This window comes from Gallus gallus, chromosome 2 (genome assembly GCF_016699485.2).
Source record: "Gallus gallus isolate bGalGal1 chromosome 2, bGalGal1.mat.broiler.GRCg7b, whole genome shotgun sequence".
Classification (NCBI taxonomy): domain Eukaryota; kingdom Metazoa; phylum Chordata; class Aves; order Galliformes; family Phasianidae; genus Gallus; species Gallus gallus.
In genome coordinates, this window is record NC_052533.1 from 1,519,701 (window position 1) to 1,546,828 (window position 27,128).

Here is a 27,128-nt window from a genome sequence, read left to right on the forward strand (position 1 = left end):
AGGAAGACATCTTTTCCCAGCTAATACACTTAATGATCATGGAATCATCAAGGCTGGAAAAGATCTCTAATATCATCTAGTCCAACCATCAGCCCATCCCCACCATGCCCGCTGACCACAACCCTCAATGCCACAAATCATGGACTTAAGGATGTCAACCCCAAACCACCCGCCTGGCAAGCAGAGCTTTTTCCCAGTTGGATTTCTGATGGGTGTTACCTTGTAGCATGCAAGTCCATGCCAAAACAGACAAGAAAACTCCCCCCAAAACCCCTAGGACCCCGCTGCTTTTGCAGCCCCAGACAAGCATCTCTCAGATGCTGTTGCCCTCTTGGTCTCTTGCTTCTGCTCCCAGACTGGGGAATATCCCACAGCATTCCTCATAACAACTCCCTTCTTTGAGGAGATATTTATGGGCCCTTATGCTCCCCAGTGGTAAAAAAGAGGTGTTAAAACCAAACTCCTTTTTAAGTTGTGTGAAGACCTACAAAGAGAGAGCTCTAAAATGTGGGTAGTGTTTTATTCTCATTATGAGCAAGACATGTCCTGCTTCCAACTTTATTAAGAGGTCATTAACTGAAAGAACAACTTTTAGATCAGTCTGACATTCGGGAGAGGGCAAATCTCTGCCCCTCACTGTGCTGTGAGCAGCAAGCAGTGCCTGAGCACAATGCTCAGTGGTCACTGTGCACATTCAGCACAGCCCGTGCACCACGAGGCGGCAGTGCCTTCCCATAGATGGCACAGCACTGTTAGACAGCCTTTGTGCCAGCTGCCTTCACAGCGCTGGGATAAAGCAGTACATCCCTAGCACATTCCTTACCATTTGCACACCGTCACCCACGTAAAATCTCAGAAACTTTTGCACTGCTTGGGATTATCAGCCTCATCGCCAGGTTTTCCCAAGCATGCCCTTCTGTAAGTTATGCAGTCAACGTTTTTTTGTATGTGCAGAATAACTTCATATAGCCCTCAATTCCATCTTATGGCCTGGACAGCCTGTTCTAAAATAATAGAATCATAGGATGGTTCACTTTGGAAGGGATCTCTAAAGGCCATCTGGTCCCACTCCCTGCAGTGCACAGGGATACCCACAGCTCCATCAGTGCTCACAGCCCCATCCCCTGACCATGGGTGTCTGCAGGGATGGGGCACCACCACCTCTCTGGGCAATCTATGCAGTGCCTCACTACCATTATTGTACAGATCATCTTCCTTATGTGCAATCCAAATCTGCCCTCTTAGTTTGAAACCATTTTCTCTTGCCTTATCACAACGGATCCTGCTACAGAGCACGTCCCCTTCTTACTTATAATGTTTGAAACTACAAGACGTGGAAATGCTGAAAGCATAAGGAGGGATGCAGGGACTTTCTGGACAAGGTCCAGACAGATTGTGTAGCTAAAGTTGCTGGAGAACATTTGGGGTATTGTGTTTGTTCTCTGTGAGATGAGTTTTCCCTTCCCTGTATCCTTGGTCCAGCAGAGAGTCTTGCAAGTAATAAAGGGAAGGGATATGTGGTGTAGATAGCTAGTCTGAAAGACAAATGCAAGTCATTCTGGGAGCTCAACAGGGAAGTGGGAATTCCTGTGTAACACAAGAGGGCTGATATGTCCACCAAATAAACCACAAAGCTCGGAAAGACAAAATAGTGGGGGGAACTGTGCTGGGAGCAGAAATTTGCAAAACATCAAACCTCATGACAGTTTTTAACTGTGAGTTTGGTGTGAGTTTTTGTTTTTTTGAGGAAATGTTCTCAGGTCAGTCAAAAGCAGGAGCATAATTCACTCCAACTTTGCTAATCCCAAAGGCAGAGGAAGGGAAATGGTATGTCTGTTCCTTCGTATGTCATACAATATACAATGCAGCTATTGCCTAGAGAAAACATTCATCAGTAGTCAGATACCTGAACATAGATTTATAGAAGCAGGCTACCACAGAGTTGCATCTTGATGATGGTGTCTTGGAAGGGGAGTGAGACATTAACTGAAGCTTCATGATCAAGGTTCTATAATGTAAATATTCTCTTGGATAAAGAGGTCATAATTATTTCTATTCACTGGCTTCAAAATTGTATAACCATAGCAAACAGAACTGTAATACTCTGCAGCTGGGGGGTTGGAGCTTGATGGTCCTTGGAGTCCCTCCCAACCCAAGTCATTCTATGATCCTATGACTGTGCTTTTTTTGTTTTGTTTTTTAAGTCCCAACGGAAACATGGAAAGTGACACAAGACACAAACACAACAGTTTTAATTATCACTTATATTTTATAGATGTAAATTACACAGCTGTGTTCAAATCACGATGCTACACCATGCACTTATCATGGGAGCAAGGTTCACTTTTACAAGCAAAACTAATAGCGTGATCAGAACAGACGAGGTAACACCTTGTGCAAGGCATGTGATTCATTGGGAACGAGGAGTTACATGCCTAAGCAATAAAGGAGCGGTCTGCATTATGTGTATAGAAGCATTTGTCTCTGCTGTAGCCTTGAGGCTAAAGATGAAGCAAAAAATCAGGAGTTTTCCACAAAGTCAAATGTCTCCTAGCCAAAATAACCAAGAGTTCAGTCAAACAACAAAAAGGGACGAGAGCTCTACTTTTTGAGGCTAAACCGATATTCCAGCTCATGGAATGTGTAGCCTGTACTTGAATGGCTAGAATCTCTAGCAGTGCTTTCAAGATTGGATGCAGGCACTTTTGGGAATGGTCCTACCTTGTAATAAGCTACAGATGTGTTCTGTATACCTTTTGTACGCTGCTTTGGAGAGTTTGATGTAGAGCCCAACTCAGTCCCACAGAAGAAGAAAGGCCACCCTGGAGGTGATGTAGTGATATTAGCACAGCGTTAATTTGACCTGATTTATTAGACCATACTCTGCATCACTTCTGACCTCAAAAACATTCTTAATTGGAGTGGTAATGAGCTGAGAAATGGCAGGCAGAAGTGAAATCAACACAGCAATCACAGAAGATCAGTTCATCCTCCGAAGGAGGGCCCAAAAACTCGCAAAAACACAGTTTATCTGTGGATTTAATTGATGGATCCAGCTAACCCTCAAGGATATTACAACATAAGGTTTATTGCAGCTACAAGAGGATCAAACACAAGGTTTGTAAATTATTCTGAGCTCAAGGTAGACCAGCTGGGATATTGCCTAAGGTTCGCTGTGTGTTCTTCCTTTGTACACACATAATCTTTCTAATCTTCAGTTACTTCAGCTTTTGTCATGGAGAAGGTTTGGGGTCCTCTGGCCTGACTTAATCTCTCCATTGTACAGGCACAAAAGAAAAAAACAACAACAACAACAAGCAGATAATGTAATTGTTTGCAAGCCATTGCCACTCTATAACTCTTTCAAATGAAGATTAATTACAGAACTGCTGAAAACTGGAAATTTCAGGAAACACTGGCAAAGATGTGACAAAAGTGCTGAACTTGAAAGAAATGAACGTAGCTTCTTTGATTTGAGTGTTATTCTATTGATGCCCAGGAGCTATAGGTCTCTCGTTTCACAATAACAACGAAAAGAAACGGGATTTTGTGTGTTTAGGGAGAGTGGGAACAAGAGTTGTGATGTTAATATGTACCAGGTGAGAAAAGCAGCTCACATTCAGGATGGGAAATTTTCAGAAATCTGTTGATGCTATGGGAAGCTGTTGGAGTGAGTTGGAGTACATGGAATTGGTCCAGAGGATACCATGAAGGTGATGAAAGCTGCAGCACCTCTGCTGTGAAGAAAGGCTGAGGGAGTTGGGCTTGTTCAGCCTGGAGAAGAGAATGCTCCAGGGAGACCTCAGCGCAGCCTTCAGTACTTGAAGGGAGCATATAAACAGGAGGGGGACTGACTTTCATATGCAACTTGATAGTGACAGGACAAGTGGGAATGGCTTTAAACTAAAGGAGGAAAGATTTAAGTCAGATGTTAGGAAGAAATTCTTTACTCAAAGGGCAGTGAGGCCCTGGCACTGCTGTCCAGAAAGTGCCCCATCCCTGAAGGTGCCCAAGGCCAGGTTGGATGGGTCCCTGGGCAGCCTAATCTTGTGGCTGGCAATGAGCTCATGGCAGGGGGATTGGAACTAGATGATATTTAAGGTCCCCTCCAACACAAGTTATTCTGTGACTGACTGAATCTTTGAAAGCCATGAAGAATCCAAACCAGCCATGTCTTAGTGCATTCACAGCAACTCGGCCTGCTAGATAAGTTCAAACAGAAGTTACACCATTCTGGTAGGCAGATGTTTTCCTTTTTGGACTGTTTTTTTCAAGCAGTGATAACTGAGTTACATAGTTGACTGGACTGTTTTCTCTGGACACAGTCCCCTGTTTGTGTGTGAAGCTCAGGTATTCTTGATACCGCCATTTGCACAGCTGCTTCTTGAGTTCACTTTGAACCTACAGAGAAGGAATTTAAAAACAAAGAATCAGAAAATAAAGACAGAGTGAGCACTGAAGATAAAATATGCCAAGATTCCTGCATGGCTTTGAGGCCTAGATGCACTTAAATCAATCAATCAACTTCATGCAGTTTTAGAAGGACTGAAACTACATCCACATTCACATTGAAAAATAAACAATCTCCAAAATTCAGAGGAATACAGAGGAGTTAATATTGGCCTTATTTGTTGGAAAGGGGAAGGAAAATAAACTTGTGGGAGAAAATAAACCTGAAGAAAGTGTTACAAGCTTTCCATTGAGACATCGTGATAAATATCAGAGGTGGAGTAGAGAAAATGTCCCTTGACAGGAAATTCACCAACCATTTGGAAAGGGTCACTGCTTCATAGCTGACTCAGTTGTCCCTCTTTCAGAATTATTTGAATACAATTAGAATCAAAAAAGACACTAAGGGAAAAAGAGTTTGGGGTATTTCTGCATTCGGGAACAGATCAGAGCACAGATCCATTCTGGAAACAGAAAAAAATACCCATGACTTACAGAAGTTTTGATAATCTCATATACTTGCTACTTACCTCCGCATTTGAGAAGCAATATAGAAGTGCAACAAAAAAGCCCTAGGACAGAGAGAATAGAGTGAAAAAAAAAAAAAATCAGCCATTGTGATTTGGAGCATAGAAACAGGGAAAGACATCATCTTTTATTCAAAATTTGAGAAAGACAGTGACAATATTTTTTTTTTCTGTTGTTCTGACTTAGGTGACATGGCACTATTTACTGGGTTTTCATATCTGGATTCAATGTCTCAGCAGAATCCAGAATACTTATAGTATTATTAATGTTAGCCAGCCCACACCCAAACCATTCTGCAGACTGTGCCAACACCGGTAGTCACAGCTCTGAGCACTGTTAAATTATTGATTTGGTAAATTATTAATATGGTCCACGGCACAGATTTGGCTTAGGCCAACAGATACTTTTCCAAACAGTGTCCAGCACGGAAAAGGAAACGGCAGTGCTCAGATGATGGACTCGCTACTGATGAAGGAGAGCAGAATAGATTGCTATATATTATCATTATGTTTTCAATCCTCTTATCATCCTCTTTGTTACATGTGGAATTATTTTCAATCGGTCCTTCTTAACCCACAGGCTGATCTTCATGGCACTGTCATTGTTATTCAATAAATGTAGGTACATCTTCTGTATGATATGAAGAATGAGTCAGAACTAAGAAGTACTGTGAGATTTTAAATAATAAGATAGGAGAGCAAACAACATAAAGAGCTTGTTTGAGAGTGAGATGGAATGTGTGTGCTGAATTTAGACACATTATTAACACCTACTCTGATAATCAACCTAAATAATGAAATAGTGTGGTGCTTCAGCCCAAATCTCTCAGGACTCACAAACTTTTTGTTCTGCTTACCTGAAAGGAGCCCAAGCCTAGCTCAATGTAAAGTCGAGCTTCCAAACCAGTGCTTTCTGGGAAAAACGCAAATACGATGTAGTGCACTCCAAAGAGTGGGATCAAGAGCAACGTAGATTTAGCAAGTCTCCTGGCAAGTCAAGGATCAAAGAAGAAGGCATTTTTAGGTAGGTGGAATTAGTGACAACAATTATGTGTTGGAAGAAATTTTACTGCAGTCCAGAATGGAAGCAACTACATCCAATGAAGCTGTGGAAAGATTGCTTTCTGGCATTCCCATTGTCAGCATCTGGCCAGAAGAGATGAACAAATCAGCATGTAAGTATTTCAGAATGATCCTTAAGGGTTCTTCTCCATGCTATACAGACAAAGGCTGAGGCACCAAACTGGGCATTCTAATCCACCCTCCTGAGACCAGTCTCAATCCCTTGAAGGTTTCTACCATGTGAATGCCTAAACTTCCACAACTGCCAAGGATGGTCTGATTATTACTGTCCAGAAGACTTGAGTCTGTTGCTTAAACATTGGTGCCAGAGCCGTGGACAATGTGCTAGGGTTTTCTGCTTGACATTCAGCTCATTCCAGAAGGGTATAGTCTTGTACTGTAACTAAAAGACATCTTGGGATGAATCAAATATCTTGCTAGTCCTCTGACTGCATCACTGAGATCCACATTGATTTTAAAGGGGTTAGTAAACAAGACAGACTACATTCGGTCACTAGAAGACTAGTAGCATGTTACTGTTGAGGATTTAATGAAAATTATCTGTTTCTTTCCCTGTGAGACTGTCTGTGTAGAAACATTTGGAAGCAAGATGGATGCATTACCTGAATACATTTACTCATTCAAGTTTGATCTTTTTTGCAGCTGTAATACTTTGCATTAGACTTCTCTTCCTACCCTCCACCCCCTTCCATGCCTCCCAGGTTCCTCCCTTCTCCCCAAAGAAGAGACTTGTGATATTTAGGATCAAAAGGCAAGTTTAGTTTTACTATTTACTCTGAGGACTTCTCTTTCTTGTATTTCCTGGTATTGTAACCAGGAAAACGTTTGTTTCCTTGCCTGTAAAACAGTATCTTAGAGCAGCTAAAATGGGTAAATTCAAGAGACGCTACAATACTTACACAAAGTGGCTTGAATTGCTCCCCCCACCTTCTTGAGATTTCAATTTATGGACTAGAATTCTGATGACATTAATAAATATAATGAAGTTAATCTGAAAGGCAAGACAGAATGTGTAAATTTACTACAAATCAGGAAGTATCTTCAATTGATATAAATTAACTAAAAAATTTTACTAATAGGAAACACACTGATTGTAAACCAGTGGAGATTTGCTCTCAGATCATATCAGTATCATTAGAAATAGTATTAATTTTTTCCCACCAATATATAGTTATGTATAAAGATATGATCAAAATTTTGCTGGATGAATCAAGTATACAAATCTCAGTATTGCTGTGTGTCTGATGTTATCTCATTGCATTCATTGTAAACACTTAGAAGATTCTTTATGTTAAGTAGTCTCTCCAGTTTCCTTCATTAATTGTAACAGAGATTATAATAGACAGTCTTAAATGACATACTACTTTCTTCCTAAATTTAGATAGAATGAATTTGTGCATGAGAGAATCTTTTTCTTTAGTTTACATCCTAAGAACTCATTGTCAAATACACTAAATAAAATGACCTATAGATATTTCTTGAATTAAATCAGTTTCATATTATGTAGTATCCATGCCAATATGAATATCCTCTCTTTAGAAATGGAACACAGAGACACAGAGACACGGGCAAGAACATGGTATATGGAATGGGTGTGTCAAAGTGATTCTGTAATGTCCTAGCACGACTCCAGAAAATGTATGATATACCCTTTCAGTTATAATTTAGGGTTTTTGGAAAAAAAAAAAAATCCAACCAACACTATAATTTCAAACTCCTTAACATTCAAAAAAGTCAAATATGGCATACAGCATTGTTTTTTTCTACATTACTGGAAGGAAACCCTAGTATAGCTGTCAGATTTCAGAACATACTCAAGAAAAAATGCAGAAACATACCAACACAGTTAACAGAATGGGGCCCTTGATGATCCATAACACCACTCCATTTTCGTCATCATCCCAACATCTGAAATGGCAAACAGAAGTAATAATGTTACCTACACCATTTGAGCTTTTCACAACACATAGAACTATTTCTGTCACTGAGTAGGAAAGTGATGGACACTGTTTTAAATGATAATTCCAAGACCTTTGCCAGTATTCCTTACACAAACACTGACTTACCCTGTGTTTTGTTGATGGAGTCTTGTGAGGACCCAAGTAAGCATCACAGCAGTAGGAGCTCCTGGGCAAATCAACATGGAAAAGATTTTTTTTAATGCTGTGTTCCACAGAAACTTTATCTCAAGAATGTTCACAGTACAGCAGATTGGATGCCCCATTAAAACACAGACAACGGGCAAGTCAAATTACTTTACAGAAAACTTAACTCTCAGTTCAGAGAAAAAAAATCCATGTAGAATAGCAGAATGAAACCAAAATGAAAGAGAACTGGGGGTGCTGTGGAACTGTAATTTCAAAACACAGTTTTAAATGTACAGTTAGAGTTGACGTTTTAATTAACAAAGAGAAATACTTGTATTCATACTACCTAGGACCTGAGTTGCCCCTGAGACATTTCTCTCTTTTGATGGATTATAGGACATGAGCATTGCTGCAGTATTAACTGAGGCGTTTCTTTGTTATTTCATGTTAGCTGTTATTAATCAAGACCTAAGCGTTTTGTTTCTGGCAATCATAATTGGAATAGCTCCAAATTAATATCCCTTTTATAAAATTGAGTTGTTTTCTTTTTAATATAGTCAAATAAAGTCTGAGAATCTGAAGAAGAAAAGGAAATTATAATGTAACTTGTGAGAATTTGGATTTCACTCTCCAAATAACAATGCTGCGTAACGTCTCAATTTAAGTGATTCTGTTCTAGAATAGCTGAAGTGAGGTACAAGAAGATAAGAGAGTCGCAGTCAGCAATTCTCTGCACTGAAATAAATTTTGTGCATTGCATGCACCTAATCTGGTATTGGGAGATATTTTAAATTTCTGTATAAACTCAGAAGAAAAAGGATTTTTTGATTCCTAGACCTGACCTCATGCAATCTCAGATTAATCTCTTTCTGCCTCACAAAAGCAAAATGTCATCTTAAAGTTGGTCATTCAAACTTCTTTAGTCAGTGGGGGGAGACAAGACGTTTTCAGGCTGTTATCCAGGCACATTAGTCATCTGCTTGAGGAACAGATTAATCACCACCGCAGCATGCCTACCTCACCCTACTGACTGCAGGAGAAACCTGGAGAGATAACTTAGGTTAGATGATTAACTTATAATGACTTTAGTTGCATGAAATTAATTCCAGTCATAAAGAGGAGTGCAGCAGTCTTTTGAGCAGGCATATCCTAATGCTTCTAATGATCCATTCTGCCTTCTCCTTCAAAGTTTTAAATGGTGAAATACCTAACATGATAAGAAATGTGGATAATGGTATGGTTTTGATGTAGTGCCCCTCCATGAAAAGGTACCTTTCTTCAAAGGAAACTATCAAAGAAAATCTCAGAATACTTTATTTAGTTCTAAAAGTAAGTGGAAATAATAAACAACACAGAGTGGAAAACAGTACAAACCCCAGCCAGCAAAGATGAACCACCACACGTATTGCTTGTCCGAAACAAAGGTCAGCAAAAGCAGTGTCTGAAGGTATATTCCTTCAATAAGAAGCCAGAAGAAATTGGCTAAAATACTGAACTGGAAGAATGCCACTGCAGCCTTACAAGCTACCTGGAAATGGAAAGGAAGAAAAAAAATTATTAGATGTACTCTCCATTGGGTTTGGTTCACGACAAGTATAAGTAAAATAAAATTTTGCCAAACAGAAACTGAGGAATTTAATACAAGGTTTCAGAAGGTTGAATGAATCAGACTATCTGATTATATATATGATTATACGATAGAAATGAATACTGCTCCAATAGAACAAGGTTGTACATTAGATACTACAGCTGAATGTAACCCATACCACTTGGTCTTGTGCTTTGTGGTATTGCTTGTTTTAAGATTATAATTCTTGCAAACTAAAGAGAAATGGGATTAAGAAGTCTCCATGTTCCCTTCGAGACATGAATTAAATATTATCTCCAGGAAAGAGAGGGGGGAAATTTAGTACCGTTGACATCAGGCAGTGGTCCATAGTTTCATCTGCAAACAAAACAGCATCTTTGGTGAAAACAGCAATTGCTCGCAGGATAAAGGAGACAAACAGGTGCATATGGATGTAATTCCGTGTACAGTGGAATTTTCTGACATAGAAAAAGAAAAGGAAAATTGTTTTGCAAGATAAATTTGTCATCATCCCATCAAAACTCAGACAGGAATGCAGTATTACTTCAGACACCTTCCAAGTTTGAATTTCCCTATATGGTCCTGTCCTCAGTCTGACCTTGAGATGAAGAAATCTCCTTCAAGATTTGGGGATATCAGCCTCCACATCCTGGGTCTCTCTATAAAAGAGAGACTGTCCACTCCATCTAGGAAGTTGCTTCTGTTGTCTGCACTCTTGCCTGGAGAGCAAGCTTAAGCTTTTGTCCAGGTTCATTGGAGCCAATCAAAACCAGGATTCATTTCCTAATATCTAACATTATCAAACATGACATATAAATGTATTTAAACCTCTCTCCATTGCTCCTGTCTTTCACAGAAGGAATGAACAGCTTATAATGACTACAGGTTTAGGAAGTGAGACATACTCAGTTTCTGTAGAGTACATCCTGCTATGTGCTGGAGGAATAGTTATGTTAATAGCAAAAACAGCTTGGAGCATTTCTACTGTATGGTGCAATTAAAGAGACTAAGACAAACTGTCCAGCCAGCTTTATTATTTTAGCATCTGTGGGGAAATGACACCACATGAATATAGAAGAACTCATTGCCATTGACACTATAGAATCTGAGAAAGGTTTGAAAATAGGTAAAAACAAAAGCAAAAACAGAGAGTTTGAAAGGGATTAGGATGAGGCTGTCTATAGACATCTTGAAAAGAGACCAATTATTTTTACCTGAAGGCAGCAAAGACAATTAGAGCTGTAATGAGTGAAGTCACTGATGCTGCATAGCCAGCAGTGTAGACACGCCAAAATGCAGAATAATATGATTTCTATGAGAAAAAGAGAACACACACTGATGCTGGTGGTTATGCAGCATGCATACTGGTGTGCTTTAGTAAGATAAAATTACCCTCACTTGTCAGTCCCATCCACACTGCTTTAGGTACTAATGACCTGATTTAGGTTTCTCACTACATCACTAACATGTTTTTGATTTTTTTTAACTTTAAAGCCTTAATACCCTTAGGTGTGAGCCAGGTTTCACAGCCCATCAGCTCATTCGAAATAGTGACCATAAAATAGTTGGAACATGTTAATTTTGTTAAACCACTACAATTTCTCCTGTAGGTATATGTGGATTTGAGGATACATTAACATGCTGTTGGGTGATTTGTGAATCAGCACCTTTAGATGAGGGCCATACCGTACTCCTTTTGGGTCAAAGGATGTTTCATGCTGATTTGAGCTATGGTTAAAAAAGAAATGCAGCTTGCACGCTGCAAGGTGAGGAAACCAGAACTCTGTGAAAAATACTCATGGCACAGTGAAAGTGAGAAAATTAAAGCTATGAAAGCAACCTTGCTATCTTTAATTCTTTGGACAAGTAGTTCTTTCAATAGCGATAAGCTGATTTACTACAGGATCCCTTGATTATTCAAAATCCCAAGAAACCAAATTCTCTGAATTTTCCTCCTTGGAAATGCAGTGGACACTTTGTTCTCTAATTGATCCAATCTCTGTTTCTCCAAAGGCAGCATTTCTAGGTTGAGGCAATATATTAGCAATTTTAAGTAGATCCATAAATAAATCAGGTAACCCTGACAACGTAGGAATCATCCTGGTGTTTCTGAAATACCGCTAATGTTTTATATAGTATTTTCAAAACAAAGGTTCAAATTAGAAAACAGCTTCTTCAGCTGAATAAGGAAGTATTTTGATGTGCTTTATATATTCTTCTGGGGTAGATAAAAATCAACACTATATACAGAAGATGCTTCATGTTCTCACTGAAGATACAACATATGAAACATGTAGTCCTCTTAGAACATAAGTGGGGTTCTTATCACCTGCTTCCTTCTGTTTAAAGAACAGTAGAGCTTTTTGATCTTGTCTTCACTTCATAGACCTTCAGGGTATGACTGAGAAAACAAACCTGAAGGGTTTTTTAAGCATTTTTCTTTTCAGCTTCTCCACATAGCAGAGAAATAAAAATATTTTTTTTGGCTTACAGTTGGGGAATTTTGCTCCAGATATTTCTACTACCTATTACAACCAAGCTTGTGTTTCCAACTTTATGGAATCAAATGGATGAATCCATTTATGTCTATACTCCCTAAAGATTTAGAAAATTGAACTATTACTTCTGTATTTGAGCTTTTACACCTGGAGAGTCAAATGGCTTACTCCAGAAAACAAAAAAAGCTGGAGTGTTAATGAAGACAATCCTCTTCAACTTCTTCTGTCTTGCTTTGATCCGTGGCTAATCACCTTTTCCCACTGTGGAGTCATGACTGATCACATACAAGGAGTTGTATGAGTTAGTCTTTTCTTTCACAGACTGGACGGATATCCATTGCTTCTATCAAAATACCCCAATAAGAGGAGGGGGCTGTGATCGTACAGGGTCTAGTGCATTTGTGTGAGATGCAGGAGCCTTGCCCAATGCAGAATGGGTACCAGGAGTAGGAATCCCCCCTATTCTCTCATGTTCCATTTAGTAAAGATCAGAACTCACGAGACAGAGGCAGTGAGCATGACTTTACAAATCAGTACCCTTCAGCCATGATGCAAAGCTCATCCACTAAAGAACTACCACCACCAATGCAGTGTGAAGCACTGGAACCACACACAGTGGTTTCCTGTTACAGGTTGGTAAGTCTTCCTTGAAAGATGACGTGGATTCAAATCCTATCTCTCAGAGAAACAAATTCTGTTGGACAGGAAGGTGATCTAGCCACAAATCTATTGAGTAACACCAAGAGAATCATAGGATGGAGAGCCTAACTAAGCCTAATTTGTTACCTGATAGGTTTGAACTCATCACTGAAGAAAGGTAATTACTGAATTCTAGTGGGGCTCAGATATGTGGAAATATCTGTCTACTCAGCATAAACAAGAGAGTGTGTTGTGGAGACATCCACAAACAGGAAATAAAAACTCACCTGATCCTCAGGACCTTTGCTGGAACCTTCATCAAATCCACAGGCAACAGCATATGATGGGAATGGTTCTGACCAATATGCCTCCTGTGTGCAGTTTCTCTGAAGGAAGCCTTTAATGGCAAAATATTGCAGAGAATTAATTAGAGAATGGGGATGTTACATTGGCTTTTGTTTGTTTGTTTTCTGCTGTTAATTATTTTTATGTTTTGACAAGAAATAATTTTGATTCTTAAGCTAGATACTTGCCAATTTAGTCATGTTGAGAAAAACTAGCTACAGAGAGTTAATAATCTGAACATTTATCCTTTGAAAATTAACACAGATATTCCCATTCATTTCATGAAGTAGAAGATCTGTGTTACCTAAATGAAATTCTTTCTGTAAATTCAATCTTCACACAGAGGAAATCAAATTATGAAATCTATCCTGCATCTACAACATAATTTGTGTGTATGAAAAAAGCCCTGAGCCACTTGAACTAGCTTTGAAGTTAGATATAATTTTTGAACTTGGTCCTGCTCCGACTGTACCTTAAGAAGTCCTTTCTAAACTTAATTTTTCATGACTTTATAAGTCAGTGATTCTGTGATGTATTCCATTATAATAACCTCAGCAACCTAGTGCAATTACCCATAGTTTTTAGACCAAGGAGACTAGGTAGTTCAGTACTGCACACAAAACAAAAAAGTATCGAGTATCCACCATAAACCAAGATGTATATGTGCATCACATCGTTGGCTGACATGGGATGGCTTTGTGACTCATGAAAATATGGAAGTTACTGAATCTTTAACTACTAGAATTTATTTCTAAAGCATGTAGAGATAAGAAGAATATGAAAAAAGTCTTGCCATGGATATTGGTGATTTCTTCAAAAAATCTTGGACAAGGAATTTTAACAATTTCCCCCAAAGCAGCTCTGGGCCAACAGCTGAGACCATCCCAATCTCTGGCGCATCCTGGAGAGAAAAAAAGTTTCTAAGTAAAGAAATTATGTACAGAGTTGATTTGCCATAATGAGACTGTCTGTGGCTTTCCCACTTATACGTATTCATGAAGAAGAGTCAGAAGAGGCCAAAAAGCTCTACAAATGAAGGATTGTGTTGCTTTACTCTTCCTCTTGAGTGTATCATCCTTCACAAGTGCACTTCTACCTTCTGTTTTGAGAGAATGTACATGAAATTCAAGCAGACACAATCTGAAAGTCAAATCAACTGCAGCTCTTTCTATTGTCAAAACAAAACAAAATGGAAGACAATAAAATAAAAATATGGAATAATTATTAGCTCTTGAGATTTTTCATTAATGGTTTTGGCGTCTAGATGAAAATCTAGATGAAAATAATTGAAAAATTCAACATTAACTTCTTGATTTCGCATTTTAAGTCTATCCATTTCAACTGATTTAAAAGAAAAACCCACAGAGGTTGAAATCCTGCTGTTAGTCAGCCAATATTTTGGCAGTGGGTTTCAATAGGGATTAGATCAATCCCAAAGCAAGAGAACTTCTCTGATCATCTTCTGAAACAACCATCATTAGGAGCAGACCTGCCTGGTTCGTAGTTGTAGGTTCCCCACACCAGAGATGGCTGACTGAAGATACAGCACTATGTGTCCAATAAAAAGTGTTATCAGAAGTTACGGTTAATCATGGCTTTGTCACTGATGCCTCACATTTAGATTCCAGCTGTCGTCATGCACTGGCTATTGTCAAACAGGTGTGGGTGCAGCACAGAAAAATTACCAACTACGTAAAGGTGCCCAAAACAATAAAAAAAAAAAGCATCATGCTGTAGCAGAAACTAATCTCTAGGCAGTTATAAGGCAGATATGAAACAGTGCATGAGTTTCATTTGGGAGGTGTTATTTTCTTTCACCGATTCTTTTCTGTTTCCTCTGTGACTGATGAGAAGGCGAATCTAAAATTGTCAGGAGCTGAAATGTGGAAGCAATATTACTTGCCTGTAGCAAAGCAGAGTTCCTCTCTGGCTTCAGAAAGGAGAATCCTGAGAGTCTCTCACTGAGTTATCCTCACACCACCCTCTTGAGGATGAAATTCCCGCTATCTCCAATTTGCCGGATGGGAAAATAGAAGCCCCGATTCATTATCTCTAATTTTAATTGTCTAAAATACATTAGCTAAACTTAGCTATGTTCCCCCTATAATCAGCATAAAGAGACAGGGACTTCCAGTGGATGATTCATCCCATATATTGGTGGCTCCCTTCTGAGGACAGGATGAATCACTCACTGCATGTACCCAGGTCTCTCTGATGATTATAGACTAGGCTGCTAATTTGCAAATGAACAAAATTAGGTAAGCTGAGCTCCATATAGACATGCAGTAGTCCATGCGTCTTAGGAGAAAAAGGGTCCCTCTAAAAAGCACTCAAAAACCATGAAGGAGCTCTTGGATAAAAATGTAGCCTATCTGACAACGTGGGGTTAAGCAACAGAACCTTGTTTGGGAGTGAAACCGGGATGTTTTCAGTCTCATATTGGCCTCCATTTCCAGTCATTTAAAATTGATGGATAGGCCACTGAATGCAGAGAACATTTTGCATGCTGAGGTTTTCAAGAGACTAATGAATGGCAGTCACCTGAGACTCCATATAGATGACTGCAGTAGCAATTGCATCAAGAATGCCGACATCATTAATATTTAAGACTTCTTCAGTCAGTCTTTCCTTTTTAGACAGCAGAGAAGAATGGGCATTGTTAGAGCTTGATTTGCATTTTTAGAGATCGAATCGATTGACCTGTTTTACCCACATACTCCAAGAAGAGAGTTATATCCTGGACTCTACTGATGACACTCATTGGACATTGCTGCGTACAATGAGAATAATGCGTAACAATTTTAGATCAAAAACTCTGCAATGTAGATTAATTCCTCTTCTGATTCCCGTCTGCCAGGAAGTAACTCTGTATGATTTGTGACCTTTCAGTTTATCTCCTGCAAACTGAGAAACAAGTCAGGGACTCTTACCAATGAGGTAAGTACCATAAATACAATGTTGAGCATGAACTGTTTTTCCTGGTCTCATGTTTCATTTCAAACTATACTGAGAAAGGGTTTAAATACCAGAACAGATTTTTGTTAAATTTTTTTCCATCTCTAGAGAATTAATGTGGAAAGGAACCACTGGGAAAATCACACTTGGAAAGATTCAAGAATTTTAAATAGTTTAACAGAGATTTGAGGGAATTGTGTTTCTTTTAGTGGCTTTTACTACAAAGAAGATTCCAGAGTCATGCAGTTATTTTTCTGTTGAAGAAAAAAAATACCTGGAATGTTGTTCTCTGCCTTTCAAAGAGAAAAAGCATCCAATAAATCACAGTGGAAGATGCCTGGTTTCTACGAGTTTTAGGGGGACTCTTAGTGGGTGTTCCCAGCACAGAATCTATCCAGGAGGTATTCTGGACTTAATTAAAGGGAGTGAAGGAGTGAGAGGAAAATAACAATAAGATAAAATTGATGAGAATTAGAAGAATGCCAGGTACCAAAGCAATTGTATAGGCTACAGAAAAATACACAGAATCATAGAATCACCAAGGTTGGAAAAGACTTCCATGATCATCCAGTCCAACATAATCTCTAAAAAAGTAGAAATACAATATTTTGAAGATGTTAGGATTTTTTATTTTATTTTTTGCTTCTAACAAATAAAATTTTCACCAAAATTTGAATGATTTCCAACATAATATAATTTGAGCATGGTTTTTAGTATATTCTCTGGAAGCTTATTCTATTTCAATGTTTGTTTTTTTTTAAATAATCCAAGTATAATTTTCCTACCCAAACTTTGCATCTAATTTTTTCAGAGTATGAACTAATCATCTTAGTCTCATCCTGTAGATAGTAAAGAGAAATATGACTGCAAAGAATGATTCACCACATCCTAAAATAAGCATCTAAGCCAGAGGCAATGAAAAATGTTCTAGGGACATCTACCTTCCTCCATTGACTGCAAGGGAATCTAAGAAGACACATCTTGACTTAGACATTGAGCTCTTAAAGATGTCCAAAAGCAGATGGGGTAAATCTCCAGCCAACAGGAGAAGCACTTCATACCAAAAAGGAATAGAGGATAGGAATGTAGAAAAATAGGAATGTAGAATCAAGTCATGACCCAAAAGAACAACTGATATCTTCACACCATGCATCTGAAATGATACAATTCATATTAATAGTGGATCTTGGACCATTACCTTTAAGATCAGGTGAAGCAGATTCGTTCCTTTCTAAGCAGAGTGCCTCTTCTTTCACCACCTGCTGGAATATCTTGCATTCTGGATGGATTCCCACGACCTCAATGATACAAAGACAAAACAACCGGGAATTCCAGTGATTACCAGAGCAAACAGGGCAAGATTTCTTTCCAGTTTGTAACTTAGGGTTTGTAATTTGAGGTAAAAAATCTTGCAGACCCAAGCTGAAGATTTTTCTGCAAAGAGGACATGTAAATGGCAGAAGGATGGACAAAGAGAAAAGGAGACTGTGATCTTGAACACATATCAGCTTACATACATGTGTGGGTATGCATCCTTGCTGGGATTTTCCATTGTAGCACTGCTTATGTAGCACTTTTTTCTATAATTTGGACTTTCATACCAGTTCCTCCTTATACCCGTGTTTTTCACATAACTTAAGTGTCCATGTGCACTTCGATAAACAATACTAAAGCCCAAGTATTTACAGAAATTAGAAAAAATGTACCCTTGATCATAGTTGAAACTGAATGACTACATGATTTTATCACCATACTTCCTGAGGACATGCACAGAGGTACTGCTTCCATTTCACCAGATGAGAAAAAGAGAAAAAAAATGAGTTATTTTCTTTTGGAACTGAAGGAATTACATTTATTTCTCAGATAAAGATACCTACATTTGATCAGCTAAGTGGATTTCTAAACATCAGCAGCATTGCTGACTGGGTCAATTTCTTACATACAGTTACTTAATGTCATTTAGGCACTCTCGGGTATTTTGCTTAGTCTCCATCTCCTACTCTGAAAAGTTTCAGGTCATCTGTAGACCTGCATCATGTCTGCTCTCATTGTGAAGATGTTATTTGTAGACTAGAACATCCAATAGTGATGGCAGGTACTTCTTTAGGAGCCATTAAATTCTGAGAAATTCTATATTGCTGGTGCCTGCATGTGACCTTGTTACTCAAGCTTCTTTTGCAGTCAGTAGAAATCCAAGGGATGTTTCACTTATCCAGGAGGGTAATTGACATCTGGGGTGACATAAGGTATCCCAAATGTCTTGTGTAAGCCCTGTGTTAATTTTGCCAGACTATTAAAAATTTCATAGAATCACAGAATCATAGAATCGCTAAGGTTGGAAAAGACCCACAGGATCATCCAGTCCAACCATTTGCCCTTCACCAATGGTTCTCGCTAAACCATGTCCCTCAACACAACATCCAAACGCTCTTTGAACACCACCAGGCTTGGTGACTCCACCACCTCTCTGGGCAGCCCATTCCAGTGCCTGACCACCCTTTCAGAGAAGTAGTATTTCCTAACGTCCAGCCTGAACCTTCCCTGGTGCAGCTTGAAGCCATTCCCTCTAGTCCTATCACTAGTCACATGAGAGAAGAGGCTGACCCCCAGCTCACTAAATCACCCCCCAGCAACTAAATCAAAGTCATTAGAGTCAAGAGAGCCTAGAAAGCGTATCAGCTTAGTCCAGATAAATGAATAGATCACCGGAGTCTTCCTTGGCTGTAGTGGGATCTTCATGACATATGGAATCATGGAATAGTGCAGCTCTTCTAAACTAGCAAGCTATTCAAAATAAAGCCAAAGGTTTTGAGGGAAGTGATTTTAATTGAAATGATGGATTGAAGGATTTCTGAGACATTTCTGAGGAAGACTGTAGGCCATTCTAAACCTCTAATGACTTTGAAAACACAGTGCAGATGAAAACATCGCTGCGTTATTGCCTTTTCAGTCACTGGAAGTTGATTTATTGGCTTTCAGAATGTTTTCAGTCGACAGTGGTACTGGAAGTCATGTAGATTTTTTTTACAAGATTATCTGCCTAGAGGAATAAAAAAGTAGGAACACAAATTTGTCTCCAAAAGCCTTCTAAAATTGTGCCTACATTTGGGTTTTAAAGTAGCATGGACAAACGCATTTAATTATGGGGCCCTAGAGATGGTTCATACATCCTAATATTAGAACAGAAAGAGGATTAAGGACACTGTATGAAAAGAAATTTAAGGCATTGCTTTTTTTTTTTCAGGCATAATATCCCTCCAGCAGTAATTTGAAATACATTTTATAAATCAGCATAAGTTATTCTTAAAATAGTACCTCTTGCTGTTCTACTGTAGTAACACAACTCTGAAATGTAATTTTTCAGATTTAATATGAGTCCCATTTATTACTTTGCCATTTAAAATGCATTTCAGTTGTCTACATAACAAACAAAAAGTTTGAGTAGTAGTAAGCAAATGATTACTACATAAATCCATTATTTCTACTTACAGGGATGGAGTCAGATGGACAAAAAGCAAGTCATTATTTCATTTTCTGATACTCCTGGATCCTGCTGCTGCTAATGAGAAATTTTGTTTATGGGTTATTCTTAGGCTTGATGTTTGAAAGTTACAATATCTATATCGAGTCCTCTGGCAAAAGACTTGAAAAGCAATGGCCAGAGCCCAAAAATGAAATCAAAACCAAGAATGGAGAATTGAAATGCTTTTGAGATAAAAGCATTCGGGGATGGATGGGTTAACCTTACATTCCTCTTCATGCCAGAAGTGTGGGGAATGGTAAAAGCAGACAAATAATTACTGATAAAAGGTCTAAAAGGGGGAAGCGATACCTTTTTCCAAAGGCCAACCTAAGCAACACACGCAGCATTCACAGGTGGAACACATAATGAGGAATGGAGCAATTGTGCTCTCCTAAATGCACTGTCAAATGGGGAACACGTGTGCCAGAATGCCTGCTGCTCGAAGGAGGCTGCATCTTCTTTTTTCCCTCTTTTGGTAAATCCGCACCTGCTGAACCAGTCCCTCAGTCACTGTAACTCAGAGCTGCACTGAAATGAGTGAAATTAATTTACAGTGGTTGGAGAAGCCTGTGCTCTACCTATAGGGACGTTGTGCATTGGTTTTACACACAACAAAGAAATTACTGTAGCAGAGCAGATCCCTAGACCACATAGTCTTCACTCTGACAGCAATGGCGAATCATTATTAAACACAATTTTAGGATTTATTTCAGAAATTCTTGGACAACTACTGCTGATGTTCACCACTGGTGAGATTATAGTCAATGCCTCTGCTATCAGTGGTTTAGCAATTAATTAGCATGCACACATTTTATTTGATTTTAGGGGATAGGATTTGGGGTGAGGGTAACTGTGGTTATCAGAACCAGAGTTTTTGTTATAGGCCAGTGCATAAATAAAATATTTCTGACAGTCTGGTGGTAGAAAATCAACATCAAGTGCGGTTACAGAGGTAACCTATGGCCAACTCTACAAGAAGCAAAAATGAGGATGGTGTTGTCAAGAAACAGTATGGAAGCCTTACTGAAAGTATCATTACAAAAAAAAAAAAAAAAAAAAAAAAGGACAAATGACACATATACAAGAAATTAAGAACAGTGATGATGCTTCAATTTATTGGTTTTCCTCTGGCTTTAAGAAAAAGACTGACATTAAACCATTTTACAGCTAAAGAAAAGCCTTCTGGGTAGAACATTATTTGTGATTTGTCAGGTATGGATTATTTATTTTTTTCTTATTAATCTCACAGGGCCTCCAGATAAAAGTGCCTGTTGTTGCTCTAACCTGTGCCTGCAGTGGTTAGGTGATGGGGTTTTCTAGAAAGCAAGAGCCCCACATTTCTTGTTTTGCCAGGTCAGGGACATAGTTCTGCAATTTTGGATACATCTTCTATAACCACTGAGCTCTTGTAGGAAAAGAGTTTCTCCTGTTCACCTTACAAATTATAGTAATATATATATAATTTATATAAATTATATAATTTAGGAGCCAAAGCCAAGATGTCTAATCTGATAGAGTTTTCACAGCTATGGTAATAAGCCAAAGAGGCTGGTTTAAAATGGTGCTTCAATGATCATCATTTCCTGCTGGCAAGGTAATAACCTGGTTTTGAGTTTACCGTAAATTCCATTATAGAGTGCCTTCACCAGAAGGCTTATACAGAAAGCTCAGCTGTTTCATGCAGCATTGTGGACAGCACTCAAAGGAATGAGGTCTTGCATTGCTGAGCTACTGAGCTGGCTTGAACATTAGCAATCAGCCAGAGCTCACAGGGGTGTCTTACATTTGAGTTCTAACCACTGAAACAGTCTTGCCTGGAAAAAAAAAAAACAACAATCAGAAGTGAACATGAAAAAGTTACCTATGACAAGAAAGGGAATGCTAAAAATCTGAGACAGTTTATAGAGCCAGATTTCAGATTTGTAGGTACTCTTGAAAAACATTATCTTAGCATAGAATCATAGAATCATAATGGTTGGAAGAGACCTCCAAGATTATCCAGTTCAACCGTCCACCTACCACCGATATTGCCCACTAAACCATGTCTCTTAGTACCACATCTGAACGTTTCTTGAACACCTTCAGGGATGGTGACCCCACCACCTCTCTGGGCAGCCCATTCCAATGGCTGACTTCTTCAAGGAAGAAGTTTTTCCTAATACCCAAACTGAACATCCCCTTGTGCAACTTGATGTCATTTCTTCTTGTCCTGTCTCTGTTACCCGGGAGCAGAGGCCGACCCCCCTCTCATCACCATCTCCTTTCAGGGTGCTGTATCTGTCTTTCATGATCCCATGCTGTCTGGTCCTGATCCCCTGCTTGTCCCCCACACACTATGTGATTGCACTCATTCATAAAGATACTGCATTGAAACCTTAAGCAGTATACTCAGTGGTAGTAAGAGGCATAATTTTTCCTCTATGATTTCACTTACTTGACCAAATTTGAAAAGTAAAGCTAATGGCACTTTGGGCTTTGATTTTTTTTCTGTTGGAGAAGACCAGACTTAGCAAGCCCTGGGAAGAGAGCAGCTCTTGCAAAATCTCTTGCAGCCGTTTACGAGAGCCCATCCAAAGATGGTGCCTGAAGGCTGTTGTGGCGGTAGAGAAACCATAAATTCAGATGACGCATAAGAGACAAATCTTCACTCATTAAAAAGTCTATTATCACATGTGGGAAAAAGTAGGGATGTTTTCTATGCTCTCTAAAAATAATGAAAACACTTCAAAGCTGGGCACTAATATATTAGTCACTTCTGAAACAGCAATTCAATGGGATCAAAGAGCCAGGAGGAATTTGGTAACACTTAGTCTTTTTGAAAATTCATTAAATAATGGAAGAAGTATCTGAATTTATTGGCAAGATGGAAGTGTTTCGAGAACCTGAACAGTCTTTCCAGTGATCTGGTGAGTTCCTAATGCAGTCCAAGTCTAAAATCTGAAAAACAGATTATGTATCAAGTCCATAAATCCTTCACTAAGAATATTCATTACTGCTTTTTCAGTGTCTGTCTCTACAGTTTGCATTCATCTCTCAGATCTCATCTCAGATCTCCTCTGAAGCCGTCTCTGTACTCTCTGTTCTCTATATCTGTGCTTCTCCTGCTCAGCTTTTCCTGATACGACTCTGATGCCTGAATATTTTCTCCCACGTTCAAGCCAAAGTTGTCTGCCCTTTGTATCATGCAGACTCCCACCTTGGTAAATTAAACATTACCTGGTATTTTGAGACACAGAAAGGCACGTTCAAAAATCCTGCATTCCCTACCTGGTTTTAACTGCACAATGGTCCTGTAAGGTGGCCAGCTGTGTAGAAGACAGTTCAGAGAAGCAAAATGTGCTCTAAAGTGCATGCCTTTTTCCTTCAACATTGAACTGTCGATGAATATAATAAGTTCTTAAGATGAAAGGCGGCTCACAAAAAGTTCTGAATATGCTTCTAATCACTTAAGAAGTCAAAGGAATCATCAGACATTTTCATAAACTTCTCAGTCGGACGTACATAGCTCATCAAAACCATCCATAAGGCCTGATTCTCTCCACCTGCCTGATATGTTTCTTACAGAGCCAAACGCTAATTAGAAAGCTCTGAGACTGCAGCCACAGGCCATCCCAGTGAGAGATGATGTTCCCATGCAATCTGAAGGGAGCTGAGGCAAACCTACAGCTCCATAACCTCCTGTCCATTTCAGTACCCACTTTATCATCACTGCAGTGAGGATTTTCCTGTCTGTTGAGACCTGTAAGTAATGCCTGAGTATTATGACATGATAAATCAAACACCTGCTTTCCTGTGCATCCTACTGTAGGGAACTGCTTTAGCAATGGGATTGGACGAGGTGATCTCCAGAGATCCCTTCCAACCTCAACAATCCTGTGATTTTGAGACAGAATTCCATTCTATTGGAAAATTGGAAGAAACTATAGAAAAGTAGCCACAATTTCTGACCATCAAAGCTTAAATGTGAATGTAAAAAACAGCCAGTATCCACTTTTTTTCTACCATATCCAAAACCCGTTTGCCACTCCTGATTTTATTGGAATGTAAGGCCTGAGCTCACCACAGCAGTGCCATAGCTTCAGTCACCAACAGCGTGTTTGGTTATCATAGAAAATCCTGTCCTTAACTTGAGAGTTCTGACACAGCCTCGATCCTCAAAACTTTCAACCCCAAAGGTAAAGTCCTATTTCCAATCTTTCTCTTCAGCCAGTTAAATAGATTATTGCAGGAGTCTTTTTGGCTGAAAATGACTATCTAGAGGGTATTTTCAGTGTTTGTTTCCTCTTTCTAACTTGATTACCTATGGAACAAGAGAAGATGAGACACTGATTGCCTTGCAGTCGTTTAGAGGAATATCTCTTCAAGATTGCTTTTAAGACATTGGAGTAATGCTTGAATACTCCTTTGTGTATTGGATTGTATTTATGGGACTGTATTTAACTGCATAGCCTTGTACAGAACAGTGTTTTTTATACGTATGTATCTGTGTATGTCAGTGTATGTATATTAGTGTCATGTACCTATTACTCATAGGTAATTCTGTATGTGACAACACAGACATAATAGCTTATTTTGTTTGTAAACTCTGTGTAATTAGTAATATCTTGAGGAAAATGAAAATGAACGCATTATCAGCATAAATTTGATAGACCCTTTAATTACCACCAATACATAAAGAATAGAAGCACACTACTAACTGAAGATCCTTCTACTCTGCTATTTCAATTGCTTAAACTATAGAGAAATTTCTCTCTTGCTGCGTGTGTAGGGGGTTAGCCTAAGGGTGGGGATCATATCACCCATTCCCAAAGAACTGAAAGCTGGATGTTAAAGTTAATTGGGAAACTCACTCCACCAAAGCCATAGCCATTGCTCTTGGAGCCTTCCTACCCTTTCCCAGTAGTATGAAGGGACTCAAAATGAGTAGCTTTAGATATTCATTCCAAATTTTTGATGGATAATTTCGGATGATTTATTCAAGCTTCCCTTGATAATCAATGAAGGCAGACAAGCAGTTCAAGGGTAGGATTCCTCCTATCTCTCTTTGAGGACAGAGTCTCACCATACAGAACCCGTTTCCCTCCATTAACTCCCTCCAGAACAAAACACCTGAACTGCTCCTTCCACCCCTCCAGCTGCTTATGGATGGGGAACTTAGGGTGGCTGTATCCTAGAAGAAAATTGCATATCCCTTAAACTCAAATTAGCGAGTAGTAGCTATGCCAGGAATTTAAGCACCCAGCTCCCTTTTATTGGAGCACAGCACCTTGGCATGGATTCAGATCTATGTGCCTACTACCTCAATGCTAACCCACCTCTGTTTCCATTCTCACCTCCACTCATTAAATCAGACAGAAGTCTTTTCCCAGAAATGTGAAAAAGCTGCTAAGTGTTTGGAGAAGAAAGCAGTTTAGCTCAGCAGGATGGATGGTGAATGCAATGTCTTTTCAGTGCCTCATCCTCTTTTCCCTGAGATTCTGAGCTCTTTAAGACAGGAAAAGTCTTTTTTATGCATTTCAACACCCACTGCTCTCTGTTACTTGCCACTTACAAGCAAATGATAATTTTTAATGTCAAGGACTACTCTCCAAGGCACCAAGGAGCTCTTGTGACATGCAGCTCCCCATGGAGCTGATAGGAGCCAGAAGTACCTAAATACATAGAGGAAGTTTTCAGGATTACATTTCTGGTTTATTTTAATATCTGAGTGAAGAACTATTTGGAGAATCTGCGCTATGATTATTTCTCTTCTCTGATGTGTTCCTTTGGCACGTGATAAAACTGCTTGTCCCAAACATCCAAGGATCTCTGATCCTCTCTGACAATTGGGCTTTGGGTACAGATCTCCCCACCAGCCCAAGTCTGAGGTGTGCAAGTCACTGAATTTAGAACACTGACTCTTCCCAGACAGAGTTCATATGTGGCCAATAATTCGATCACAAAGCCTACAAGGAGCATTCACTTCGTTAAACTGGCATTTGTCTTCTCTCACCCCATCTGATAAGGAATTTAGGATGGGCACCGCCTGCTGCAGTATGCTGAAGTGTTAAGATGCGTGGCAGCCCACAGGTGTGCATGATACATCACTTCATGTTAGCTCTGCTCTGCAGACATCTGCAAGAATACACTGTGCCAATGATACGTGTAAAAAAGGCCATCCAGCTGCCAAAGGCACTCTACCTGTAGCAGCAGGATGATTCTGGTTGAATAATAACCATAGGTAACAAAGGTTTAGGTGGCAAGAATCTGCATCATAACACTTGAAAATAAAACTATGTAAATACAGAGAAAAAGTGAGTGTACCAGAGGATGGGAGGTAAGAATGAGCATCCTTTCACCTTTTAAAAGTGAAGGGCAGAGTCCAGTCTGTGACCACCTAGCATTACTAGGAGAAATCAGGCTCTGTAGGAGCACTCACCCCATCTATCTTTTGCAGGACAAGATGAAATGCCTCCAGGGAAGGTAACGGCCTCCTCATTGACTACAGAGGGAGCCTGAATCCCAGTCTATGCTAAATATTTAACTCCAAAGTGGCTCAATGTAGAATTAATGAGCCCCCAAGAATCACACAGGAAGGTCTGCAAACAACTCTTTGAGGCCAATGAAGAGGAGATATGGCTCTACTTACACCTACACCTGCTATGGCTCATCAGCACAGGCAACCCCAGCAGCTGGCATGGGAGGGATGTACACACTCTCTGTACACGTCCCTCTGCTCATCCATCTTCCCTGGTGCTTAACATTACGATCTCACCTGCTGCCTCCAGAGCACAGCAGACACGAGATGGTTCGTGCTCCTGCTTGGTGATGTTGAAAACAGGTGCCTTCAGGAGTAAAAACATCGGTGCTCTCTCAAAGAGATAGATGTCCCACACTCATCAGGACAAAGTATTCCTTTCTAGTTATCCTCCCTCAGCAAAGTTGCCTTTCATATGGAAAAGGAGCTGGCAAGCTGTCCCTTCCTGTCACTCTGAAGCCATACTACAGCTGTTCTGATTTAGGGTTGCTTTTCTATCCTCTGGAAACTGCACTTTTAATCAGTGGGAACTGAAAGACATGTTTTAATAACACTTTAAGGCTCGAAAACTATAATAATAGTAGTAGTAATAATAATAATAATAATAGAAATTAACCTCCTAACTCACGAATGTGCTTTATTTCTCCTCCTCTTTTTTTTTCTTTCTTTTCCCCCTTCTTTTCCTTACATCCCTTTCCTTCTGCCCGCTCCCTGCACTGACAAAAGTTACCCTGCCTCTGGATCAGGTCTCCCCCATTCCCCCCAAGGACCCCATGGGGCAGCGGTGGATCCCTCCAGCTGCGGGCAGCATCCAGATGTGCAACGCCCGCCCTCCATCCCGCCGGACACTCACCAGCGGCAGCAGCAGCAACCAGCACAAACTTCGCATCCTCCGCAGCATCCTCCCCTCTTCTCCC

The 27,128-nt window shown here is 39.5% G+C and overlaps 1 protein-coding gene across 1 annotated transcript; it reads right to left on the minus strand.

Moving 5' to 3' along the window:
* Positions 1–2,254: 2,254 nt before the first annotated feature.
* Positions 2,255–27,128, minus strand: GHRHR-LR (growth hormone releasing hormone receptor). Its single transcript, XM_425958.8, has 13 exons — positions 27,065–27,128; positions 17,370–17,469; positions 14,010–14,117; positions 13,159–13,268; positions 10,949–11,046; positions 10,060–10,192; positions 9,521–9,674; positions 8,126–8,186; positions 7,898–7,967; positions 6,959–7,050; positions 5,834–5,963; positions 4,980–5,021; positions 2,255–4,401 (listed from the first exon to the last, which is right to left on the minus strand). The coding sequence occupies exons 1-13, from the start codon at positions 27,110–27,112 to the stop codon at positions 4,213–4,215; spliced, it is 1,335 nt and encodes a 444-aa protein (XP_425958.3). The 5' UTR covers positions 27,113–27,128; the 3' UTR covers positions 2,255–4,212.

What these genes read in the sequence shown, in the direction of transcription:
- GHRHR-LR (XM_425958.8), bottom strand. Translation starts at nt 27,112, where the DNA reads ATGCTGCGGAGGATGCGAAGTTTGTGCTGGTTGCTGCTGCTGCCGCTG. An exon ending in ATTGTCTTTGCTGCCTTCAG is followed by an intron (nt 10,193 to 10,948) that starts GTAAAAATAATT and finishes TTTCTATGTCAG; the next exon opens with AAAATTCCACTGTACACGGA. An exon ending in AGCAATTCAAGCCACTTTGT is followed by an intron (nt 5,964 to 6,958) that starts GTAAGTATTGTA and finishes TTGACTTGCCAG; the next exon opens with GAGACTTGCTAAATCTACGT.